Here is a 26,899-nt window from a genome sequence, read left to right as displayed (position 1 = left end):
CCTCCACCCTCAGGCCCACCTCCACCGTAGGACCCACCTCCACCCTCAGGCCCACCTCCACCCTCAGGCCGACCTCCACCGTAGGACCCACCTCCAGCCTCAGGCCCACCTCCACTATCAGGCCCACCTCCACCCTCAGGCCCACCTCCACCGTAGGACCCACCTCCACCCTCAGGCCCACCTCCACCGTAGGACCCACCTCCACCCTCAGGCCCACCTCCACCCTCAGGCCCACCTCCACCGTAGGACCCACCTCCACCCTCTGACCCCTCCAGCTCCCAGCTTGGGGAAGGAAGAGAGGCCTGAGGTTTGACCCTGAAGGGGCGACAGGATGAGGATAAGCTTGCCTCACAGTTCCACACGTCCGCATGTAATGAAGTGGCATATGAACATATACAACCTGTGACTAGTCAGTTTAATTAACCTCGTTTATTACAAGCTGTTGAGAGGTGACTTGTATATGAGAGACATTGTTTTATCATTTGGTTTATGAATTGTGTCGTGGCAATTTTTTTATGAGATATGCACATATGTCGCCATTGTTACTGGCTGTGTAGGTCCATATAATACAGCGTAATGTCTTATATATTTATTATCCCTGGATATCATAATTATTTGGCTGTAAGTCTAAAATGGGCTCAGATATGGGCCTATTATTCTCCACGATACCGTATTTCAATATGTTTCCAATCCATGTTTGTTTGGGCACCATGAACGGATCCGTCACACTAAATATTAATATATATATATATGTGTGTGTGACGATTGTGGATGATGGCTGGCTGAAGCAGCATCACCTGGTGTCGTCTGATTGGACTCTGGGGCTGGGTGAGGCTGCACACCTGTTGCTCATTGAGTAATCAGTGTGCACAGGTAAACCAAGTGGACCATTGCTATGTTAGGTATCAAACTGTTGCAATATATAACAGGCGTTTAACACCACCACCCTGCGTCCTTTGTCCAGCGGAGCCCAAAATAAGTCCTCCAAGTGGAGTATGGCAGCCACCTAGATGGCATGGAGATTGGACATTTGCTAAATATATATATATAGGCCGATATATATATATATATATATATATATATATATATATATATATATATATATATACAGTACAAACAAGAAGTCATAAAATCATTTTTTTTTCTTGTATATCGCCACCGCAGCAACCACGATGGCATCAGCGAGGAAACAAGAGAGAATGAATGAAGAGCTTCTTCTTCTTCTATGGTGGGACCCTCCTCTCCTCTTCCTCCTCCTCCTCCCTCTCTCCCTCCTTTTCTCCACTGTCTCCTCCTTCTCCTCTCTCTCCTCCTCCTCCTCTCTCCTCCTCCTTCTCCTCTCTCTCCTCCTTTCTCTCCTCCAGCTCCCTTCCTCCTTCTCTCCTCCAAATCCTTTCTCTCCTCCACATCCTCTCTCTTCTCCACCACCTCCTCTACATCCTCTCTCCTCCACCTCCTCCTACTCTCATCCACCTCCTCCCTCTCCTCCACCCACTCCTCCTCTCCTCTCCTTTTGATGTGACAGTCATCTGAGTGGTCGAGACTGTCAGGAAGCGGTCTGAATGTGGCTTTGCGGTCCGGTCTCCTGGAAGGGAAGAGGAGTGAGATGCATCCTCGAGCTAAGTTACCCTTCCTCCACATCTGAATTCACTGCAAGTCGCATCTGGATGGAAGCGTCTGCCAGAAGACAATGTCTGCCAGGCTAGTTCAAAAGGCTGCAGTCGTGACTGTGAGACCACAAACAAAAGAGAGGGAAGGTGTCACTCGCATGACGAGGCCAGAAGGGGTTTTGGCAGGAGAGGCCTGCATGCAGGAGCTATGCGTTACATTACACAAAGAGCTGCCTTCATGAGATCACTGCCTGGCTCAGGGAGGCACAGGGTGTTGCCAACGCACTCACGAGACACACAACTGGGGCTCCTTGTTTGCTGACGAAATGAATTGTGCACTCTCTCCCTCTCTCTCTCTGTCTGTCTGTCTCTAAACCTCCCTCTCTCTCTCTCTTTGCATCTCTCTCGCCCCCCTCCAACCTCTATACTCTCTCTCTCTCTCAACCTCTAACCCTCTCTCTGTCTCTCCACGTCTACCTCTTTCTGTCTCTTAACCTCTTCCCCCCGCTCTCTCCCTCTCGCTCTCTCTTTCTCTCTCCATCTGTCTCTCAATCTCAACCTCTCTCTCCCTCTCTCTCTTTGCATCTCTCTCTCGCCCCCCTCCCACCTCTATAGTCTCTCCCTCTCTCTCTCTCAACCTCTAACCCTCTCTCTGTCTCTCCGCCTCTACCTCTTTGTCTCTCAACCTCCGCGCTCTCTCTCTCTCTCGCGCTTTCTCTCTGTTTCTCAATCACAACCTCTACCCCTCTCTCTCTCTCTCTCTCTCTCTCTCTCTCTCTCTCTCTCTCTCTCTCTCTCTCTCTCTCTCTCTCTCTCTCTCTCTCTCTCTCTCTCTCTCTCGCCCCCCTCCCACCTCTATACTCTGTTGAACAAACAGTGCGCATGACGTCTGGTATTTCAGGACAATAGAGGTGCACTGGTCAGGGGCTATCTGTAAACACTGCTGTCCATCGATCAGGACTCACATGAGGAAGGTGCATGTACCGCTTCATGCTGAACTCTATTAATGGGGGAGGGATAATGTCAGCCTGCATCCTTCACAGGTAGGTGTGTTCTATTGGTGTGTGTGTGTGTGTGTGTGTGTGTGTGTGTGTGTGTGTGTGTGTGTGTGTGTGTGTGTGTGTACGTGCGTCTTTCAGTCATTAACTCAGACAGAGACTGCATCAAAGTGACGTGAATGATTCTCCTTTTCCTTCTCCTTTTTCACGTGATAAACTGTTCCCTTGTGAATATTAATTATTAATGGTTCAAAGTGGCTTACAGTGAATTCAGAACCACGTCAAGGAGCAAGTCAGGGGTTGGCATCCTGCTTTGTGGATGCCTACAAGTACACTCCAGACGTTGGGCATGAACCCGAAACCTTTTGGCTGGGATCCGAACCCTACACTATTCTCCTACTAATTCTGATCGAGTACAACACTACCACCTTTCTGCTCATGCCTTGCTTACGGCGTTGGCTTCATGACAACCAATAGGGTAGGGACCACCACTGTAACCCACAGATACCCCAGAACCTGAATAGGTGTTTCTAATAACCCTTAATGAGCCCTCAGTAACGATCTGTCCGCTCATCCGAATCACACTCGTCAAAACGCCTTTCAACAGACTCTCAATCCACTGGATGCACAATAAATGGAAACATACAGATGAATGTACTCTGGTAGGAGGAGGCCTGTAGACCTACAAAAGGCAGCGATCCACCGTGCAGGAGAATGTTTGTGCGTTGCCTGGCAACAGTAGAGTCCCCAGCCCAGGTGCGGAGGGGGGGGGGGTAGAGTGAATGATTTAATAATCAAACTAATCATAATCGGTTGTCGCTTGTTAGTGTTAACTAATAAACGGAGCTTGTAGGACCGTTGTATAAAAGCAATGTCCCACTCAAGGTCATGCTGTGGTGCTGAATAGGTGATTAGCAATGCCTGCGGCTCAGCTTCGTAGCTAGGGCCGAATCTCAGCACTGCTGATGTTCAGTACGACAGCACCCCCCCTTTCCTGTGATATGGCTTGAATCTAAAGGAATCCATCCCATAATCGAACCCCCTGGATCACCGTGGAAACATCAATCAGGAGTGCCTGAGGCTGTGCTGTCATGGCCACTAGACGCAGGACATCACACTGCTCTGAGACTGGACATTGCATGTTGTACATAAATTGGCCTGACATGCATTGACACGACAATACTGTGACACAGGTGACTATTCGGAACACATTGGAACTCTTTGGAAAGAAGTCCAAAGTGTTTACATGAACAGGAGCTCGGCTACTGTAACACCGCAAGAGAACGGAGAGCCTATACTAACGCAGCAAAGACACTACCCTTCTGGAGTCACCGCTGGGTCATTAAACAACTCATCTAACTGGGTGAGACCTGAGCCAGTTTACAGATGCCTCGGAGAATCCCTTTAAGTTGATATTATACATGATGTTTAGCCACCTGCTGAAAAAAAGTCTTTTTGGGCTGTCACTATGGCAACAGAGGGCAGAACTAATGAACAGAACCGTTTGTGGTGTCATGTGACATGACACTACTAAAACTAATGTCATGACCAAATGCAATCCGGCTCGCTTCTATTTTTTTATTCTGGATAGTCGCCCTGAATTAAAAGAAGAACATATTTGCCATTTTTGGACTAGGATGAGGTCTGAATAATCTGTTGTAAATTGTATGGAGCTGGTGGATTTTTGTATACCCAACAGTAAACTCACTAATAATATAAATGTGTAATATGTTGATGGTTTGGAATTGAATGGATTAAATATTAGCCAGACTCAGATTTACAACTTGGAAACGAGCTGAGCTGTCACAATGAAAGTAAACACAATGGTGCACAGTAAGGAAAAGGCAACTGCCCTAAACGGTAGACTACAGTGTACACTACCACAGTAGACACGAGTAGTAAAATAGCCTCCATGCCAAGGAAAAAACAATCTACAAACATAGTTCACTCATGGAGGGTAAGTCATTTAAAGTAATTTGTAGGCCTAGATAAATATGTTTCAAGAAAGTCAAGAGAACCATGTTGTAGCGTCAACCCAACGCCAGTGTCTTGAATAAAATAATACTCTTAGAAACAAAGCAAAAGGTATGATGACATATCAACATTGCATTCAACTGGTATGATGGGCCACCTCAATGTCATCATTGGATCATAACGTCAGGAGTTGATCGAGTATTTCTTCATTCCAAAGAGGCTGAAATGTCTTCCTATTTTTGGACAGCATTGTATTAATTTCAAGTAAAACACTGTTGGTGTACAACACAAGAGCACAGCGGCGGAATAAGAGGAGCGTAAAGTGCGTCAAGCGCGCTACGGGCGCAAGCGACGGAACCTCGGAGGCGAATTCGCGCACGTTTCCTACGTAGGAGGGGAAGAAGAGAGGAGATACTGAATATACGAAATAGATTATATATTAATGTATATATATGTATCCGGATTCCGGATCCAACTTTTGTACAGTCTCTTGGTCTTTGATGAGGAACCTTTCAAATCCGTGAGCGTTAGAAACGGCTCGATTTTCGTGACGTGCGTAATATAAATAGCAGGTGAGTCGACTCGAAATGATGCTACGTTGTTCAAATCCCTTTTCCAAATTTAGCTCTTCGTAAACAATTGTGTTTATATCACGTGTAAATGACTGCCAGCTTCTACTTCTATCGACCTCGTCCATGTATACATAGCGATGTACGGTCAACCTTGGAGAAACAGAGAACGCTTCCTTCTAGTTGCGTCTTTGGGAATGATAACATGCCATTGCGCATGGGTCAGTCTTGACAGGCTTGTGGGTAATGTAGTCACTGTGCAGGAGTTGCAGTGAAGCCATAGTCCCTCTCCCTTGTTTTGGCCGTGATTTGGAATCGTTACACATTAACGTGGATTGCATTATGTAAACGTCTATTTATTTTGTCAATGGTTAGTGGATTGCTGATGTTCGGCCAAGTGTTTGCTGAAAATGAATGGAATGTGAATAAATATGAAACTATTACAATACAAACAATGGCACTAATATCGTGTATATATTTAGATCAAACTAGAAATGCCGGTGGGACAATGTCAAAGGAGCAAGACACTGAAGGAGGAAAACGGTGAGCAAATACAAAATTAAGACGCTTCTCCCTGTTCCATTAGAGAAGTACACAAACCTCTAAAATATTGTAATGTGATTTTTTATTTGTTTTATTTTTCAGTCCTCACGACACTGAACTGTATGTTGACGTCCCTCGTACACGCCTGCCCATAGTGTACCACCCCATCTATAACATCACCTTCATGGGCATGGAGAAACTCCACCCCTTTGACGCTGGGAAGTGGGGGAAGGTCGTCCGCTTTTTAAAAGGTAGCGGAGTAACACTTTTACTTTGAAGGCTGGGCTTCAATGAGAGAGAGAGAGAGAGAGAGAGAGAGAGAGAGAGAGAGAGAGAGAGAGAGAGAGAGAGAGAGAGAGAGAGAGAGAGAGAGAGAGAGAGAGAGAGAGAGAGAGAGAGAGAGAGAGAGAGAGAGAGAGAGAGAGAGAGAGAGAGAGAGAGAAACAAAAATAAATAGATAGAGTGGATACACAAGAGAATGGAGACCTGATGGGAGAGATTCTTTGAAGAGCTGGTGGATGGATGGGTTGATGGATGGTGACAGGTGGGGAAATCAAGCAGAGATAAAACAGGAAATGAACTAGCTGAGCCATCAAGATAAAAGCACACTAGCATTAATGTTAAGCTATGTCTCATTCAATGAATTCATGTATTTGTGTGTGTGTGTGTGTGTGTTTTTGTGTGCATGCGTGTCTGTGTGTGTGTGTCTGTGTACATGTGTCTGTTTAAATGTGTGTGCATGGTTGTAAATGCGTGTGTGTGCGTGTGGGTGTACGTGCGTGTGTTTGTACGTACGTGACTGCAGGCATGTAAACATGCGTGCGTGCTTGTTTATATTTGTGTCCGTGTGTATGTGTTTGCTTGTGCGTGTGTGTTCACATGCGTGCGTTCCTTCATGTGTTTGCGTGTGTGTTTACCTGCGTGTGAGTTTGTGTGGTTGTGTGTCCTATTATGTATATTGTGCTGCTCTCTCCATGTTCCTCGTTAGAGGAGCAGTTTGTGACTGATGAGAACATGGTGCCCGCCCTGGAGGCTTCAGAGGAGGACCTGAAGGTGGCCCACACCAAGAGCTACCTCAGCAGCTTAAAGGTACACACGCATACACATGACTCTACACGGCTCCTCAATAACATGACACCATGTAACTATAAGGTACACACACTGTACATGTTTCACGGCTCCTCAATAACATGACACACTGTTACTATAAGGTGCACACACGCTGCCTGCACATGTCACTTCACGGTTCATAATCTAACATGGCTCTTCATGGCTCCTACAATAACATTTTTTTGCAAGGCTCCTACTAGCATGGGGGCACCATGTAACCAAGCAGCCTGCACATGTTTCTACATGGCTGTATATTAACATGACACACTCTTACTGTAAGGTACACACTCTCTGCCTGCTTGTCTCTTCAAGGCTCATTAACTAACATTTCTCTGCTTGGCTTCTACACTAACATGTTTCTACACGGCTACTATACTAACATGTCTCTTCACAGCTCCTACTAATATGTCTTTTTGCAGCTTCCCATAACATTGGACCACACTGTAACCGTAGACACAAAACGGATATTTGAAACATATATTCATGTTTGGAAATGTTTGTGCTGTAATAGAAACTCTAAAGAGAGAATAATCGTGGGGAATCTCATCTAATTTCAACTTGATTCCATCACATTCGTTAAAACAAATCAATTCCTTCAAGGAAGGATGCTTTAATTAGCTTCATAAAACGCCGTTATTAATGACTTTGCCTGAAAGAAAAGGGGTATTGTTAGTTAGCTCTTAGCTTGTGGTTGAATTTTATTTAGCTGTTAGTTATCATAGGGCATGGCCGTCATATATCCCACAGTGTCACCGTAGAACATAAACCGATTCCCTACAATCTCTTCCAGCAGAGAACTCCAGGTACAGTTAGCAGTAAGTGGGCGAGATGACACCTCCGATGCCTCACATCTCTCCTCTTCCACTCGAGAGTCTGACGTCTAACAGGCATAAACTACAGCCAGCGTTGGCCCAGCATGGGGTGTGGACACCTCAGATCTCCCACAGACCACCCATTCATCACCTCGCGCCGTCTCCAACTGTTCTCAGGCGGCCCCCTGCAGTCCCTAAGAAGTCCCCGAGGACTTTAAATGTATCGGCGCTCTCATAAAATCACCAAACTTCAGAGTTGAGACCAGAATTAATGTGATTCAGCTCCATAAATCAGGGTTTGTTTGTGTCTGGGAGAGACGCCTTCCGTGCCTGTTGTTTATATTATGGGATGGCATTTACTTTCTCTGGTTGCGATGCGAGGTGTGTGACATAAAACAGCGAGGAGGAGAGAGTTGAGGAGCACTTGGCGTTCCCGCAGGAGTCTTGACTCTCATCCAAGGCAGAACTTGTACAGTGTGTATCTATTTCATCTCACAGCATCTGTCTTACTGTGGTGGAAGCAGCACGACTGTGAAGCCTTTTGTAATGGATTACAGCTGATATGAGACGCTCTATTGTGGAGCATGACCACTCCCAGGGAAGTGTGCTAGTACAGTTCCGGAGAGGTAGATTATTTTTAATATATGCCCGACAGCAAAGGAGCACGAATAAGGTCCCTATTGCCTTTAAAGACGTACCTGCAGTGGGTGAAGTCCCTCCCTCCCCCCCCCTCCCTCCTTCTGGCATTCAGAAAACAATCTCAGAGACTCAACCTAGTAGCTCCCGGCTTTATATTAGCATTCCCTCTTTACATATCTGCTTCAACCTGTCACCCAATTTAACGTGAAATCAACATTGTCAACAAAACCATTTATTATTCATCCCCTGCAGGCACAGAGCCCTGAATCCAGCATCAGAAGAATTCTTCCCTTTTTGTTGTTGTGTGTTTGTGTGTTGTGTTCGCAATGGCAGAGTGGGCAGAGGTGAGAGATGCCGCTTTGTGATGTGTCTATTGGTTCGGTGAGGTCTGTGGACGCTGATGCCATGTGAAATGTGTCTTGTGTGTGGGTCTGGCTTCGCCCAGGATGTAGAGCGGGTTGGCTGGTCACCGGAAGGTTGCTAGTTCGATCCCCGAAATGTCCCTAAACAAGACGCCTCACCCTGACTGCTCCCGACGACGAGCTGGCTGTCGCCTTGCGTGGTTGACTCCGCGGTCGGTGTGGGGACGTGTGCATGAATGTTTGTACGTCGCTTTGGATGAAAGCCTCTGTTGATTGTAAAGGTGGTTGTGCTTTCCTTCCAGTGGTCGGCGATCGTGGCGGGCATCACGGAGATCCCCCCTCTGATGTTCCTCCCCAACTGCCTGGTTCAGCGACGCGTCCTCAGGCCACTGCGGACCCAGACTGGAGGAACCATCATGGTACGGCTTCTCATACATTGCTCTCCTCCATTTCTGTTACTTTTTTTTCGAAGTTGCAGTCCAGCAGGGCATATAGTCCTGTATAGGGTATGTGCATCACGGCCTCACATCGCCATGACCACCGCCTATTTGAAAGCTAACCCTAACACTAACCCTAACCCTGGTACCATTTTCGTTTTTTTTGCTAATTATTTAGTCATTTATCGTAAACTGATTTTCCGTTATGGAGGAGGGACATTGTTCTGTTTCGAAATACCAAAGCGCTTCTCAACATTCAGGTGGAGAAACAATGTTTTTATTAGTGTCGTTACGGTGTATAGTATATTAGGATTTTTCATCATTTTTTGATGGCAGACCGTTCAGAACATGGAGCCACATCTATCGCCCATGTCTTTCAGTAGGTCCAAAAGTTGGTTCCTAAAACACCCGTGCATAAAGAGGTAATGTGAAGAGTGATGTGCAGGGTTTGACTCGTTTCTCAGTCTCGCTGCGTGTAGTCGCTGGTCGCGTGTCAAACCATAATGAGCAGTCGAAAAACACACAGAGGAAAAATATCAAAATCAGTTTCCAAGCATAAACCAAGGTCCAAAAGATCATTATGGGAGCGGGAGACTCTTTGAATACTTTGACCGGCTGACCAAAACAAAGCCCCCTGCTGTTTCTCCCCCAACGCGCCCACATCCCTCGTAGCTCCTTCATCTCCATGACTACTGAAGTCTGTCCTCGTAAACACACTCATAATACCAATATTAATATTAATGATGTCCGTGCAAGGACTTTGGCCTCACTACCAGGGGCGCCCTTAGATCCACATTACCTTTAGCGTATGACGTCTTACCAGGCCTGTGGATAGGTGAGGCTTCACGGACCCAGGATTTATTGAGCTGTTGCGAGCCCTGCCCAGCTTTATCTCCCGTTAAATACAAGCTCAGCTGACAGGGATAATTTATCGCTGCACTTTTGTCGGAAATTGATATTCAGGTACTTCAAGTGTGCCGTGTCCTTGATGGTAAAAAGGCGGAAATGTTCCGGGAACAGGGGCAGGACGGTTTGGTGGTTAGGGGGTCTTCTACACATAGCCGGAACGTTCTGGACACCATAACTAATGTCGGCCTGTTATTTATCAGATGTGTCTCAAAATGGCTTTAAGTTGCTTTCCATAAAATAAATGACAATCTGTAATTATTAATTGAATGATGTTTGTATGATTTGGAAATTGATATTGTTAGTCATAACCAGAATGGATATAAAACTTGGCCTTATGTAGCCTCATCCATGCTCCGGGTAATAAATGTTGATATCCTTATGGTGTTGCAACATTTTAGAATAAACTAAGGAGGGAAACATGTCTAGTAGAGTTGACTGTATACATAACTCACACTTTTGAACACTTTCTGAATAATATTCCTTTGAAGATTAAATCCTTAAAGTCCTGTTTTCAGTATTTATCAAACCGCCACTGAGTCGACTCATAGTGAAAGAGTCTGAAAGTTTCTTAGGCCTTGAATGCATATGAGCACGTTAGAAATAGGGGAACTATAAACCTATCTTTACCTAGAAAAATTACTCAATAACTGGAATGTATGTGCAGTGCTTACAGTTCGTATTTTGACAGAAGAAGAGAGAACTCAGGGGGTGTCCTTTGTTCTTTGTTTACAACCTGGGCTCCATGACTAGCTGTCTCATACAGCTCGGTATATGAACACAGGGACAGAACGGGGCTCTGTACTGCCATCTCCTCCAACCCATGACTGACTGCTCCCCCGAGTCACCATGTAGTCTCAGTCGTGGGCTGGGTGTGTGTGTGTGTGCATGTGTGCGTGTGTGCTTGTTTCTACACGTGGGTGCATGCTTGTGTCTCTGCATATGCGTTTGTCTGCACGTGCGTGTATGTGAGACTGTATTTACGCATGTGTGTTTCTGCGAGTGCACGTGTGTGTGTGTGTGTGTGTGTGTGTGTGCGTGTGTGTGCGCGTGTGTCTGTGTGTGCATGTGTCTGTGTGTGTGTGTGCGTGATTAGCATGTGTGTGCACGTGGACCCCTATGTGCCCGTGCGCGTGCATGTGCGTGCGTACCTGCGTGCTGATGGCCTCCCCAGCTCCACCATCAGAGAGAACTAGCGGCTTGCAGAGGCGCGGGTCTGAGCTGCTATCTGGTCTTCACAGGCACCGCGAGCCATCCCCGAGATCAGGACCTGCCGCAGAACTCTCCCCCTCTCTCCTCCCTCGCGCCCGTTCACGACTTGGCTTTGAAGTGAACCGCTTGGCAGGCAAAACGATCAGAAGCCCCATTGTGCCTAAGTGCTTTGTGATTTGACATACATAGAGGGCAGGGCGGTGAAGTCGTGATGCGCCCCTGACGGAAAAGGGTTCCGGTTTCGACATCCAAACGTCCCAGCCGGGTCGACGACCATGTATACACGCATCGTTTCTGATCTTTCTTCAGGGGGACATATTATACCACCAGGTGATCAGTCTGCCAGCCTACCCAGTGGACTGAAGTAAACGTTGCTCATCTATCCAGCACAGATCTAGGTGGACACGCCCACTAGTGATGTCAGATGGGGCAAATTTTTGAAACGGCTTGTAAGGCTAATCACATTCCCACCTGGTGGTAGAATATGTCCCCTTTAACCTGCATGAGGGGTCGGCTATGCTCCGGAGGTAGAGCGGGTTGGTTACCACCAGGTTAACCACTAGGTTACTGGTTCGATCCCCGGCTCCTCCTAGCTCGGGTGTCGAGGTGTCCCTGAGCAAGGCGCCTCACCCTGACTGCTCCCGACCAGCTGGCTGTCGCTTTGTTGAATTCGCCGTCGACGTGTGAATGTGTGCATTAACCCTTGTAAGTCGCTTTGGATGAAAGAGTCTGCTAAATGCCCTAACTGTAACTGTAAACGTATTCACTGAATGGTTCAAATACTGGGTCTCCTAGCTAACTCAACCACTCTCACAAACTATAACAAGGCCCAAGCCATAGTTCACCAAGGGCAGAGCTGTTTAAATGCGTGATGCGCTTTGTGTATCTGGCGAAGAACGAGAATGCAAATCACAAGTGGGAGTAAGATACGTCTCTCCCAAAGAGTCATTCTTCTCAACGATTTCCCCACGATGAACTCACTCAAAAAGAACCAACGGAATAATGTCACGGTAGCACAGAGGGTTGTGTTTCCTAACAGTTGCATGAACACGCTGAACCAAGGGCAGACTACAGCGTGGGTTATTTCCATTATTTCCATTGTTTTGTTTCGCCCCCTTTACTGTGGGCTACCATCGAGACTTCAGAAGACATTTTTCCCAGCTCGGAGGGAGTGGGTTGTTGTTCTGCCTGGGAAAAATGAAGTATAGCATATAACCCTATTGTCAATTTATATTAGGTACAGAATTCAAATGAAAAGCGCCGTGGGTAATATTTCTCATTTAAAGTCATTGCTTCAAACCTTGATAGTGTGCAACATTTCAGTAGGCGGCTGTTGCACGACGAACACTGCAATCCTTCCAGCTGTCTGATATCAAAACAAACCAAAGTACAAAGCATGCGTCAGCCATGAGAAACCTTCCTTACCCGCTGCTTCTTCCACAGGCGGGGAAACTGGCGATCGAGCGAGGATGGGCCATCAATATTGGTACGTTTGCATTTTTGGTGTCTATCATTTCCATGCAGCTTGTCTTCCTGGGGTCGGTTATTGAGCGCAGGCTCACATCAATACTGACCTGCCACCGCAACTTCAGCTGCGACTGCATTCCTCGGCGCTCAAACTCAATAATAAATCTGCTTAATAAGTAAATATGGTATGGCTGGAGATGGGGGGCGTCGTAGCGCGGGGTACTGGGATGGAGTTATGGTTTTTAACCGCGGCCAGCCGCCACCTAGGCTCATCTATCTCCACAACAATGAGATCTACGCTAAAGTGGCCCCGTCCCACTTCTAATGTGGTGGTGTGAGCCCGAAAGCAGCGAGCAGCATGAGACCTTCGCTCTCTGCTGTGTCAGCCTAGTCACACACTCTGCTGCCTCTAGCACTGCCTGCTGAGTGGATGACCACGAACTTAACATCACATAGGAACTACTGAATGCTGCTTACATTTCTTACACTGCATAGTGAGTGAGTGAAAGAGGGAGAGGGAGAGAGAGAGGGAGGGAGGGAGGGAGGGAGGGAGGGAGAGAGGGAGAGAGAGAGAGAGGGAGAGGGAGAGGGAGAGAGAGAGAGAGAGAGAGAGAGAGAGAGAGAGAGAGAGAGAGAGAGAGAGAGAGAGAGAGAGAGAGGGAGAGGGAGGGAGGGAGGGAGGGAGGGAGGGAGGGAGAGAGAGAGAGAGAGAGAGAGAGAGAGAGAGAGAGAGAGAGAGAGAGAGAGAGAGAGAGAGAGAGAGAGAGAGAGAGAGAGAGAGAGAGAGAGAGAGAGAGAGAGAGAGAGAGAGAGAGAGAGAGGGTGAGAGAGCTGGATTGGGACGGCCAAAATAAGTCTTATTCCATCTATCTCCGTACTCTTGTATTAAGATTCAGCGCCACAGAACCCTTTAATGAGTGTAAGCATAACGGGGCAGAGGGCACTTAGCCTGATTGAATAGCCATCAAGCCAATTATAAAGCATCACGTAATCTGTTTGTGGTGCTTAGTCCACAGCCGTCTCTGGCACTTCTTGTATTGGCCATGACGCCAGCTCCATTTTGGGGCCAGCGCGATGGGGTGTTCCCCCCCCCAGGGAACACGGCCCTGTGCAATCAGCGGCACAAAAAACAAAAACACAAAATGAAAGACCCCATTGAAAGATGCAATTATGGTCATTTGAGATAATTGACTCCTCAGCGAACAATGACCTGACTGGGAACAATGGTCTCTCTCTCTTTCTCTCTCTCTCTCTCTCTCTCTCTCTCTCTCTCTCTCTCTCTCTCTCTCTCTCTCTCTCTCTCTCTCTCTCTCTCTCTCTCTCTCTCTCTCTCTCTCTCTCTCTCTCTCTCACCCTCGCCCTTGCCTCCTCTCTCTGTTTCTCTGACATTCTTATTCTCTCTCTTTCTCTCACACTTATTTATTTCACTCACTCTCTGTCTGTCTGTCTGTCTGTCTGTCTGTCTGTCTGTCTGTCTGTCTGTCTGTCTGTCTGTCTGTCTGTCTGTCTGTCTGTCTCTATCTCTCCCTCTTACACACTCTCTCTCTGTCTCCCCTCTCTCTCTCTCTCTCTCTCTCTCTCTCTCTCTCTCTCTCTCTCTCTCTCTCTCTCTGTCTCCTCTCTCCCTCTCTCTCTTTCTCTCTCTCTGTCTCCTCTCTCTCTCTGTCTCTGTCTCTGTCTCCTCTCTCTCTCTCTCTCTCTCTCTCTCTCTCTCTCTCTCTCTCTCTCTCTCTCTCTCTCTCTCTCTCTCTCTCTCTCTCTCTCTCCCCCTCTCCCCCTCTCTCCCAGGGGGTGGTTTCCACCACTGCTCCGGGGATGAGGGTGGCGGTTTCTGTGCCTACGCGGACATCACCCTGGCCATCAAGGTGAGGACATCACCCTGGCCATCAAGGTGAGGACATCACCCTGGCCATCAAGGTGAGGCTGCTGCTCCCGGCCCCCAGCCCAGCCTTGGGGCTCCAGGCCTGGGTAACGTGGCTGCCCTGACGGCCTGGGCTGACTGAAGCTCTGGTGATGCACTGGGATCAGAGAACAGAGAACACAGATCCCCAAACGTGTTCGTGTCGGACTCGTAATCATGGTAGTACTTCTGGAACCAAAGTTTAGTGTTAGTTTTAAAAATGTGATTTTGGCAAAGCAATCTGACTGACCTTTGTGTTAGAGCCCGCTCTATAATTGCCTGAAATAAGGAATATATTCTCAATACCATGTCAGAAAGTACTTTTCTTTTCAATGTTTCCCTTTTCATTTCCAGCGTTTAAACTCTTTGAATGGTTTTATTGTGGCCGTCCAGCGATCCGTTTGGTCCCCGACTGTGACCCCTTTGTGGTTCCCGAGCGACATGTTGAGAACCACTGTATCAGAGCATGCAAAGGCCACTGGTTCGTGTGCGGGCCCACACATATCACTCCTGATATTGTGGCAAGAGCGATGAGTCACTGAAGCTGAAAGAATACAACTCACGTAATTTAGGTTTAGATTTAGATTTTGGGCAAGTGCCAAGCACTAACAATTGTTAGGTTAACTCATTCCCCGTATACCACAAAGATAGCTAGGAAAAGACACTAGACAATTCTAAGTATTATCTTAAAGCTCAAGGACGTACAAAAAAATCCATATAATTCTCAGAATACAACGACGAATAACGTTCAACATTTCCACTTCAAACCCGGGTTTGAACATTTCCCCTTTCCTGTTCCAGTTCCTCTTCGAGAGAGTGGAGGGCGTCGCCACGGCAACCATCATCGACCTTGACGCCCACCAGGTGAGGCTCATCCCCCGGCCCGCCCCGTTCCGCTGTGCGACACCTCCTCAATGACCGGTTATTGACCGGCTAACCGGGTAACTCCCCCATCTGACCCGTCGGCTGTCGGACCCCGTGCTGAGCTCACACTGCTCCCTGCGGAGGGCTTCCCTGCACGGACACGAGGAACAACAACCCCCCCGAGAGACGATGGTTATCGAGTGGGGGTTGTTTGAGGGAAATACCAAAAGGCTCTCATGTATCATAGCGAGTACAATGTGTCGAAAGATGATTCACTTAATGGGTGCGTTCAACTGTTTTTGTCTGATCAGATGGCGACCAGTCCCTTGCGTTACTATAGTGTTATACTATGCACAATGCACTATGTTACTAATAACATACTTTAGTACTGTGTTACTTGTACTACTCTTTAGTACTACAACACTGTTACTTTAGTACTTTAGTATTGATACTATACTATCAGAAACAAACTAGTAACTAGCTAGAGTAAAGTATTGTCTTCATCTACTGCTCCAGATTTAGTTCTAGATTTAGCTTTTGTCTACCTGCCCATTTCCCTGGCAGCATCTCTTTCCATGTTGCTGGGAGGGGGGGGGGGGTTAAAGTATCTGTACAAAATGAATAACAAGCCAGTGTTCAAGCAGTAGGAGGCTCTTCGACCTTTAATCCAGGCCATCGACCGGAACCAATCCCGCTTCTGGAGGTAGAAAGGGCTTCATTTCATCGTACAGTGGCCGGGCCCATTGAGGACTGTGCTGTGAGACAGCTCCCTCCTCTCTGAAACCGCCAGCTCCTCTCCACACTAAACTGGATCAAGGTTTAATGAGCATACTCTCACACAGGGGCAGATTAAAAACTTTAAAACCTCGCAAATCCCTTCCCCACGCCCTCTGCCAACCCCCTAAAATCCCCCGAATTATTCCTAAAGGACTGGACGGGGTAATGATTTACCCAAGGACACTTACTGGATGGGTGTTTTCTGAACCTGGAGTTTATTCTCAAGAGGACAAACTGACTAACCACGAGGCAAACCCATGTCACTCTTATTAATATTCACAAAGCAGCGTTCAGCGTTCCATCGTTCATCCGTCGTTGGCTCAAAGTGAAAGTCTCAGTCTAGCACTGCAGTTAAATCGGACCTCACTTTCGTCATGTTTCATAGATGTTTCTTAGTCGAGTGCAAAACAGGTAATTGGCAAAAGCAAAGTCACCAAGAAGCGAGGGCTTTGGTTTGCAATATATCCACGATACGGAGAATCCAGAGATGAATGCATTCTGCAACTGTAGAAAATGACAGAAGGAGCTTAGGGTCTTGGTAATTGGTTTAATACAGTCCAGTCAAACCGGATTACAGATTTTCAATAAGCAGTGATTCCTTTTTATTACACTGAGCCCAGTCAGTGTGAGCATAGTGCAACAACCTCTGTATTTATCATACTTTCATCGAGCTATGTATTTCCCCATACTACCTCATATCCAAAAACCAATTAGTGATTGGGAACTTTCTAATGAGGTTCCAAAGCCCATGGCTCCCACATAGCTTCAGCCATGTCTGATGTATGACTGGATGCTAACGATCCTGCATTATGTAATGACAAAGTCAGCCTGGGATTTGAGCTCGATGCGGCAATCCGAACAGAAGTCAATTGATATTAGAACTTGACTACTTGAGTACTGTATGCATTTATTGGATGTGCGCGCTCTGCAGTTTTTCAGAAAAAAACCACATCACTGGCTCATTAGGTCTCAACACATTATACCGTAAGTGCTCATACTTTTGGAATGAATTGATGGCTTTATCCTATGCTTTGCTGGTAAATCGGGGCAATACACTGTAGTCGTCGAGGTTGCGTTGCAAAGTAGCAATTTGTTTTTTAAAAAGGCCCTATTTTAATCAGGCAATCCACACCGATAGCTCAACCTATCAAGCCTCCCTGGTGGGCCGTACCCACTGATAGGTTGATCAACCCATCAATCATCTGGGTGGACCATCCCATGTATGATTTCACTAAAAGGAGGATTTGGAAATAGTTTGTAATGGAAGCATCTGGTAAAACACAGGGGCCTTTAAAACCGAACAGAGAACAACGTATGAGACATTCTGTATCTGACATTTGAGTCCAAAGGAAAAAAAAAAGATATGTTCTTGCGTCATTACTGAAGAATAAATGCTCTATTCAGTTGTTCAGATATATTTCTACAGATCCAGACTTGGAAGAGTTGTTCAAAGGACTTATTTCGTCATCTGGCTATCTAAAGCAGTAAACCATCACTTGTCTCTCTGTCATTCTATCCAATATACAAGCACCTGTTTTTCTAATCTCATTAAGAACACATCTGGCAATACCCGATAGTAAATGACGTATCATTAACATTGCTAAGCAGTCAAAGGCAAAAACAACCTTGAATTTGTGTGAATGTAAAGATGTCAGCCAAAGTAATGCTTGTGTCCTCACCGTGTAAACACCCTTTAGCTGTTTAGGTTACAGTTCTTGAACGAAATCCAGTGATATAGTTGTGCTTTGGTTCTCACCTTTCAGTGAAAGCCTTTTATTTATGAAAGCCCTACCTCTACAATTTCGTGATGGATGTCTCGGATGTTTGCGTCTGATTGAAGGACAGCTGGTTGGACTTTCAATAGATGAATGGAAAAAAATGTTTTCAATGTAACACACGGCCCTTTTACTGTCTGGCCACTAAGAGGAACAAAATGGTGGCTAAATGGAGCCATAAATAGCCTTCCAGTGTTGATGCTACATCAGGGCCCAGCATGGAGGGGGGGGGGGTGGTGACCATAGACCTACACAAGGTGCTCCCCATCTATCAGAGCTGTAGGGTTATCCTTTGAGTATGATAGTGATTAATTGAATAGTTATAGACACTTATTGTACGTTGTACGTCCTGGCACAAAAACAATACTAATTAATGAATGTCTTAGCAGTGTGGAGCGTCTTATCTTTAGCTGTCTTTGTTGTGACATCGATATATTGTTGTTTCTCTTTCTTCTGACACGTACTTACTGTAAGTCGTTTTCGATAGAAGCGTCTGCTAAATCCCTAAGTGTCAAATCTAAATGTTAGTTATTGGTGTACCTCGCGGAGTCTTGTGAGCCTTTGTGTACCTGGTGAGGAGTGAGAGGCCTGTTTGAACTCAGGGTCCTATGACGGATACCTCTGTTACCTATCGTGTTATGACGAGTCAATTCAATGTTTACGTACCCGCAGTTGCCAGTCTTTCATTGCGTAAAATCGCATTCAAAGGGAGTATAAATAATAAATGACCCAGTGTTTGTCACTTGGTATTGATATACATCTCCCTGAAATGAACCCAGTGAAACGAGCCGTGGGTTTGACTTATTCTAATTTGTCCTCGACATGACAAAGAAGTGATGCATTGTGGGTGGATTTGTATACGAACTAGAATCTGCCTCGTCAATTCCTGGTCAGCATAATCTTACCCTGCCTGTCACCATTTATCCATCGTGGGTCCCATTGCCCGCAGACTCTGAGGTTTGACTTATGCGCTCCTGACAGGAAGAAGACACTTTGGCTCACAAACGCAGGGGAAGGAATAAAGAGCGATGAAACAATCTAGCCGTTTTTTTTTTTACGACCTTCTGGACGATAATGCCAACAGCCTGCGGGTGAATATCGATCCCTGGTACTCACCCTGTCACTCCCAGCTGCACCGCAGCACCCAGACAGACACCCATAGGTGACGTCTGGGGTCGGGTCTGTGCTGGGAATGGATGGACGGGTTGATTTACTGGAGGGCCTTAGTGTTTGTTAGCATCCTCCTTTGTAGAGGAGATAGAGGAATGAATGCCGCCGTACATTAGAGGGGAGATCACAGAGCAGGCTGTAACCTTTCTATTTTCTGAGGTGCAATCGGACCGTCTGTGTTCCATGTCTTCCAACATTTGTTCTTTGTTTCCAACACCAGTTCAGTACTTTAAAAATTTGTCAGACAAATCATTAGACATCTTTTGTTCATCCCAATAAATGAATACAAACCTTTCATCCAAAGCGCCTAACAATACCTGAGTGCACCCATTTCCTAGCCCGGGAAGCGAACCCCTAACCCATGCGGTGCTGTGCCGTTCTGCCCGGGACTGTATTGTTGGGATGTAGGGGGTCTTTATCAAACTTGTCTTTGTGTCGCAGGGAAACGGCCACGAGCGAGACTTCCTTGGAGATCGGCGCGTGTTCATCATGGACGTGTACAACTGCCACATCTACCCCAGGGACAGAATCGCCAAGCGTGAGTGAAGAGCTCCCTGTGCCTTCTCCTCCCTCTCCCCTGTCCTCTCCTCTTTCCTTTCCTCTCCTATATCCTTTCCTCTCCTCTGTCCTCTCCCTGATGAGCTGTGTCTCCCTCTATCTCTAGACGGTTACGGCACTTTTCCCCCGCAGCGATTTACGCTAGGCGGTCGAGTACAGATACGGAGCCCCGAGCGAGCACCTTGTGTCTGTACACCCTCGACGCCGCACTATCCTGCCAGCATCCTCTAATACATTACCTGGAAGGCTATCGAACCAGGGAGGAGGCTCTGGAAGGGGCCGCCACATTAAAGTGCCTCATTTCCATACTAGCGTCACAGCCTTCCCCCCAAGCATCCCTCACAGCGTCCTGCCGCGGCCTGGCATCAATCTTAGCAGCACTTATATGATTATATGTGCTTTTACTCTAATCGGTGCCGGGCAGGGAAATAAACATCCAGGCCCATATTCCCTCGGGGCGGGGCTGCTGTCTCCTTCAAGTCCAGCCCCCCCCCCCCCCCGCCGTTTTAATTGTGTTATGGCCTCACTTGCTGATTCACACGCTTCGCAGTGTGCCTTTGATTTGTGTGTCACAAATCCCTAAAGCAGGGAATCTGTGTGCTACGATACAGTCTGATGTTTGGACACATTTTGTCTGGTCATAAGTTAATAGGTAGACAGTACGAACGCCTCAAAGTTGTATTGAATCAATGCTCAGCCTCAGAATACACTCAATGAACCGAGGTTGACTAACGGTCTGATTTAGATAACGTTTATTCCAGTGCCATTAAGGTGATTGTGGTTAACGCTTATAACTCCTCCACATGTAAACACATTGACACTCTGGTTGTCTTAAGATCAAGACTATACCTAGACGCTGACTTAAACGCGCCTTTTGTTGGTAAAATGATTTTACAAAGCCTTGCCAAGCAGGATGTGCCCTTTGTTCTTCTTGTTGAATCCGATTTGAAGTTGATTCCCTAAAGCTGTCTCTAATTATTTGTATCCACATTTATGCACTGGGAAAGACTCCTAATTGTATACGTTCAGACCGGATGGTGTGATCATGGCTCCAGAGTAATGTGGGGAGGCCGTGTGGCTGACTGTGCATTTATACACAGCATGACCGGCACCTTCCACGTGGGCAGAGTGATGTACAAGCAATGCTTCATTTCCATCCGTTTACACATCAAATTCACACACACACACACACACACACACACACACACACACACACACACACACACACACACACACACACACACACACACACACACACACACACACACACACACACACACACACACACATACGCTCAAGCAAACACACCCAAAGACAGACACACATGCACGGATACATGGACACACACACATACGCACACACAGATACACACACACACAGATACACACACACACATACATACACACACAGATACACGCACATACAGATACACACACATACATACATTCACACACATAGATACACGCACGTATAGATACACACACATACATACATACACACACATAGATACACGCACATACAGATACACACACATACATACACACACACAGATACACGCACACGCATGAATACACATGCATGCACACACTCAGTCATTGCTTGCTAGCCATGAAGTAAAGATATTGAGTCAATTATTTGGATGATTAAACATGTTCCTTTGAAAAAAAAAACACAAAGATAAACGAGGTTCAACAGAAGAGAGAAAGGAAAACATCTAGAGTTATCTATAGCCATATAAGTCTACCCTACTACCGTACCAAATTCTTCAAAATTAGCCCTTTGATAGTCTGTTCACAACGGCATTTTGGATCTGTAAGCGTGTAACGACTAACTTCGGAGGCAGGTGTGTCGCACGAGAACACATCACAACAGCCCGGAGGCAGGAAATCGAACCGGCAACTTCGGCTTACACCCTAGTGTTGCGTCACGTGCTGCTGCTGCACTCCCAGGAGACAAAGACTTTTTGGATGAAACTAGATGAAAGGCAAAGTGAGCCGTAGCAGGGGAGTGTAGATAATTCATCAGGAGCAGACGGCTCGCAGTACAGGACCCGCTGTCTGTGGGCATCAATGCATACGTGGTGCCAATTAAATGCATTTCCACTTTTATCTCCCGTACTGTAATGTTAATATTCATGATTGCATCTGAAAAACTGTTGGGAAATATTAATATTCTTTCGAAACAAAGTTGGATGTGAGACTTGCTATGGCCTTTTTTTTGGCGGGTCCCCAAACAAAGTTTGTTCCGGTAAAAACTCTGCAAAGAGATCTATGTGAGTCTGCTAGAAGGAGAAAGCAGCTGTAATGGTGTTCTTAATGGGATGGTTTCCAACGGGGGGTCCCAGTCAATACACGGGCCCCAGTGGGGGACCGAGTGGGTGGAGAGACGGCCGATAAAAAGAAAAATCTTTGACCTGTACGACCGAAGAATGAAAAATACTTATTAGGTAGAACAATTTGTATTATGTGTACTCTTAAGCCCAGTTCAGACCAAAGATTCACCTTGCAACGACTTGCAACTCGCAACTCCTTGCGACTCCTTGCGACGAGACGGGCTGCGACGTTCTGAAACTGGGCCGTTCACACTGGCCGCAACGCGCTGCAACGGGCTGCGACGGGAGGTGGTTTCCCTATGAACTGTGAACGCTCTGGCACAGCTGAGAGCCGCAACAGCATCAGCATCATTTGCGTAGGTTAGATTTGCGATTAGTTAGGTTCGCGATAAGTTTTATTTTTATTTTTTCATTGAGAGAAGGCTAGAGTTACTGTGTTTTGTCATTCTCCACTAAATCTGCATTGGAGTAAATAGCTGGAGCTTACAGTTAAGTTAGTCAGTAAGTTTCTTCCAATTAGACTCCAAATACGAATGAGATGGGAATGTTTTTGACATTTTATTGAAAAACAAATCAAAGAGGCATTCGCAAGGACAGCTATGTGTCTGGTCCCGATTTCCAACAGCTGGCGTAGCCACGACAACAAGCGACGCATTCAGCTAATGGTCACCAGTGAACACGGTCACGAGTTGAACTAAAACATCACACCAAGTGCCACCGCAATGTCGCAACATGCTTTCTTCTTGCTGTCCCTGTGGCTGTACCTCTTACTGCCAACATCGTTAAGGACAAGTTGCTCCTCCAGCAATCGAATTAAATTCTCCTCCCTCTCCTCGGACCAGAAGTCTGCCATCTTCGGATATTTGTATGCTGAATGTGTATGCAGGTGAATCTTTGGTCTGAACTGGGCTTTAGGTTGCGGCAGTAGGTCAGGTGGTAGAGCAGTTTGACTTGTTACCGGAAGGCTTCTAGTTCGATCCCCGGTTCCTCCGAGCTGAGTGTCGAGGTGTCCCTGAGCAAGACACCGGCCAAACCCTAACTGCTCCTGACGAGCTGGCTGTCGCCTCGCAAGGCTGACACCGCCGTCGGTGGGTGAATGTGTGTATGAATGGTTGTAAGTCACTTTGGCCAAAAGCGTCAGATAATTGCCCTAAATCGAAGTCTATATATTTTAATTGCATCTTATGTTACTGCCCGAAAAAAATGTGGTGAATTTTAGAACCAGTGGTACTGCTCTGCTCTGACCGGTACCGCGCCTCCAGGGGCGATCCGGAGGAATGTGGAGCTGGACTGGGGCACGCAGGACGCTGAGTACCTCCGGAAGGTGGAGCTCCACACGGAGGGGGTGCTCAACGAGATGCGGCCCGACATCGTGGTCTACAACGCGGGCACGGACGTCCTGGACGGAGACCCCCTCGGAGGGCTGGCCATATCCCCACAGGTACGACCCAGCTTCTGTCGTTTCTTGGATTCATTTATTTATCTTAATTTAATAGAAATGGAAACGGACTGCATTTATACACCGCTTTCCTAACCAGTGGCCGCTCAAAGCCCTTTACAATACTGCCTAACATCCATCCATTCATTCACACATTCACACAGCGACGACAGAGTCAGCCGTGCGAGGCGACAGCCGGCTCGTCGGGAGCAGTTAGGGTGAGGTGTCTTGCTCAGGGACACCTCAAAACTCACCTAGGAGGAGCCGGGGATCGAACTAGCGACCTCCCAGTTTCCTGCGAACCCGCTCTACCTCCTGAACCACTTGCCGCCCAATCCGATTGATTAATCCTTTAGTGCAAATCTTGTTTTCCTCGCTTTTAAGCAATGATGATGGACGACTGACATATTTTCCCACGTTTTATCTTTCCACTCCGTGATTCGAGATTTAACTCTGACTAAATAACGTTTATACTTATCGAGGCTTTCAACCTCCACCCAACCGCTCCCCGTCCCCGGTCCCAATCCTCCGGTGGCTCGTAGCTCGCCCCTCATCCCTCTCCCTCTCTCTCTCTCTCGCTGTGATCGGCCGGCCTTCCGATGGCTGCACTCTGTTGTCCAACTCATCCCACTTCTGCCCCAGCACTGTCCCAGCCAGAGCGGTGTCACTGGAAAACCCCCTGGTCCGTGTCGAACGGGGGGAGTCAACCACATCCCCCCCCCCCCCCCCCCCCCCAGAGCGAAGGATTCATTCGGCGGGCTCTATTCCCTCTATATTCCCTGGCCCTCAGCCCGGTTATGGCTATCATTCAGCGGTCCGCGGATGAGCTCGTGTTTCTGCCACCGGGAGTAATGTGTAGAGTCCGTCGTGGTGTTCACCGTCGGTTCGGCGGTGAACACCACGAGCTGGTCCCTGCGCCCCGTGCCTCCTTGCCGGGTCGCCTGCGGCGTGGAGATGCGTTCTCCGAATCCCCCCGCCAGGCTTTATAGATCTGTCAGCAGCGCCGCCGGCGCAGGCTGAGGAAGAGGACACACGTTATGTTCAGACCGGCTGTCAGGAATACACAGAAATAGTAGATTACCCCTAAAGACCTCATGGAAAACACCTGAGATGGATGACCTGTTTCGTTTCCTTATTTCTGTCTTTCTTTTTTTTTATATTTAAATGTTTTCCTTCTGTCTCCTCTCTCTCTCTCTCCGTCTCCTCTCCCTCCCTCTCTCTCTCTCCGTCTCTCTTTCTCTCTCCCTCTCTCTCTCTCTCTCTGTCTCCTCTCCCTTCCTCTCTCTCTCTGTCTCTCTCTCTCTCTGTCTCTCTGTCTCTGTCTCTCTGTCTCTCTGTCTCTGTCTCTCTCTCTCTCTCTCTCTCTCTCTCTCTCTCTCTCTCTCTCTCTCTCTCTCTCTCTCTCTCTCTCTCTCTCTCTCTCTCTCTCTCTCTCCCCCTCTCTCTCTCTTTCTCCCTCCCTCTCTCTGTCTCCTCTCTCTCTCTCTCCGTCTCCTCTCCCTCCCTCTCTCTCTCTCCGTCTCTCTTTCTCTCTCTCTCTCTGTCTCTCTGTCTCTGTCTCTCTGTCTCTCTCTCTCTTTCTCCCTCCCTCTCTCTGTCTCCTCTCTCTCTCTCTCCGTCTCCTCTCCCTCCCTCTCTCTCTCTCCGTCTCTCTTTCTCTCTCTCTCTCTCTCTCTGTCTCCTCTCTCTCTCTCTGTCTCTCTGTCTCTCTGTCTCTCTCTCTCTCTCTCTCTCTCTCTCTCTCTCTCTCTCTCTCTCTCTCTCTCTCTCTCTCTCTCTCTCTGTCTCTCTCTCTCTCTCTCTCTCTCTCTGTCTCTGTCTCTCTGTCTCTCTCTCTTTCTCTCTCTCGCCCCAGGGTATCATTGTGCGGGACGAGATTGTGTTCAGGGCTGTGAGGGGGCGGGGCATCCCCATCCTCATGGTGACGTCGGGGGGGTACCAGAAGATGACCGCCCGCATCATCGCTGATTCCATCCTCAACCTGCATCACAAGGGCCTGATTGGCCCAGAGGAGGGGGAGGGTTCATCACCCAAGCCAATCGGGAGCGAGAGCTCTGTGTCGGTTAGCTCTGTGCACACTTCTGTCTGAAAGACTTTATTACGCCTAAACACTATCTGTGTGTGGCCATGTGTGTGTGTGTTTGGATGCGGGTGTGCGTGCATGAGTGTCTGGGTGTGTGTGTGTGTGTGTGCGTGTGTGTGTGTGTGTGTGTGTGTGTGTGTGTGTGTGTGTGTGTGTGTGTATGCATGCGTAGGTGGTCCGTATATGGATGTGTGCGTGTGTGTGTGTGTGTTTGTGTGCAGGTGTGTGTGCATGTGTGTGTTAGTGTGTGTCTGGATGTGTGGCGTCCGGGGGTTCTTGTAATTGCACCTAAATGGCACTGACATAACTTTAATAATGTACCTTAAATGATTCCTGAAAGGGTCATGCTCTGGCGCATACATTAACATTACTATTCAAACTCATTACGCATAAAAAGGGGTTGGGTTTGAAGACTAAATCCCAGCTGTTATGCAATGCCTGTGTGTGTGTGTGTGTGTGTGTGTGTGTGTGTGTGTGTGTGTGTGTGTGTGTGTGTGTGTCTGTGTGTCTGTGTGTCTGTGTGTCTGTGTGTCTGTGTCTGTCTGTCTGAATACCAAACGACCAATCCCAAGAACCTTCATCTAGGATTCAATTGAAAAATTGAAATAATTTATTTAACCACCGATGTTAGAAAGGGGAGGCTTACTTTGCATATAATGAGAGAGAGAAACGTTCACGTGGGTTTAATATAATTGAGGTAAAGTGCACATTTAATAATAAAACAGGGTTTATGATGGAAAAGTGTCCATTCGATTATGGTCTCAATACACGTTTGTATGGAATATAACTTGTTGATAGCATTTTGAATAATCATTGTCTCTTCATTATTTTCATATTCACGTTAACTGGTTGATGATAGTCAAACTGGGTTTGAATGTCCTGCACCAACAGTGAGGTAGGCCTACTGGGAGGCGTACTGGTACTACTGGGAGTTCCATGGGAGACTCTTGTGTGTGTGTTTTTGTGAGACGTTAGTCAGGATTATTTGGTCTAATTGTTTTTTTTGTGTGGCGACAGTGGTCGCAGTTCACCAAAGTGATATTTTTCTACTTAACATGTTTCTACTTAACGTGTGTGTGTGTGTGTGTGTGTGTGTGTGTGTGTGTGTGTGTGTGTGTGTGTGTGTGTGTGTGTGTGTGTGTGTGTGTGTGTGTGTGTGTGTGTGTGTGTGGATTTTGCATACAGGAAAAAAACAAATGTGTTTTCCAATTTCCAAATTCTCTGCACCTCCAGTAACTCTAGTGAGAAGCCAAGTCTGAGAGTAAGGAGCGAACAGGAAGCGCTTATCAAACACAACACAACACATAAAGCACGCTGCACCCTGGCAGACTTGGCATTCAGTGTGGCTCCTCTTAAATGCATA

At 47.1% G+C, this 26,899-nt stretch overlaps 1 protein-coding gene across 4 annotated transcripts; it reads left to right on the top strand.

Annotated features, from left to right (window-relative positions):
• Nucleotides 1–2,467: 2,467 nt before the first annotated feature.
• Nucleotides 2,468–26,686, top strand: hdac11 (histone deacetylase 11). 4 transcript variants are annotated; one of them, XM_030375558.1, is made up of 11 exons: nt 2,468–2,653; nt 5,634–5,694; nt 5,797–5,945; nt 6,683–6,783; nt 8,920–9,036; nt 12,616–12,658; nt 14,428–14,504; nt 15,341–15,403; nt 19,567–19,663; nt 23,278–23,456; nt 25,309–26,686. In XM_030375558.1, exons 2-11 carry the CDS (start codon nt 5,660–5,662, stop codon nt 25,540–25,542), a joined length of 1,095 nt encoding a protein of 364 aa, XP_030231418.1. In that variant the 5' UTR covers nt 2,468–2,653; nt 5,634–5,659; the 3' UTR covers nt 25,543–26,686. The 4 variants fall into 4 exon arrangements, with proteins under 4 accessions (XP_030231418.1, XP_030231419.1, XP_030231416.1 ...); XM_030375559.1 differs by lacking the exon at nt 2,468–2,653 and adding an exon at nt 4,294–4,565 and having other exon boundaries at nt 14,428–14,530; nt 25,309–25,525; XM_030375556.1 differs by lacking the exon at nt 2,468–2,653 and adding an exon at nt 4,360–4,565.
• The last annotated feature ends 213 nt before the right edge of the window (nt 26,687–26,899 follow it).

Source organism: Gadus morhua, chromosome 13, assembly GCF_902167405.1.
Source record: "Gadus morhua chromosome 13, gadMor3.0, whole genome shotgun sequence".
Lineage (NCBI taxonomy): Eukaryota > Metazoa > Chordata > Actinopteri > Gadiformes > Gadidae > Gadus > Gadus morhua.
Note: the sequence above shows the minus strand (reverse complement) of the source record. Positions and strands in the feature narration are given on the sequence as shown.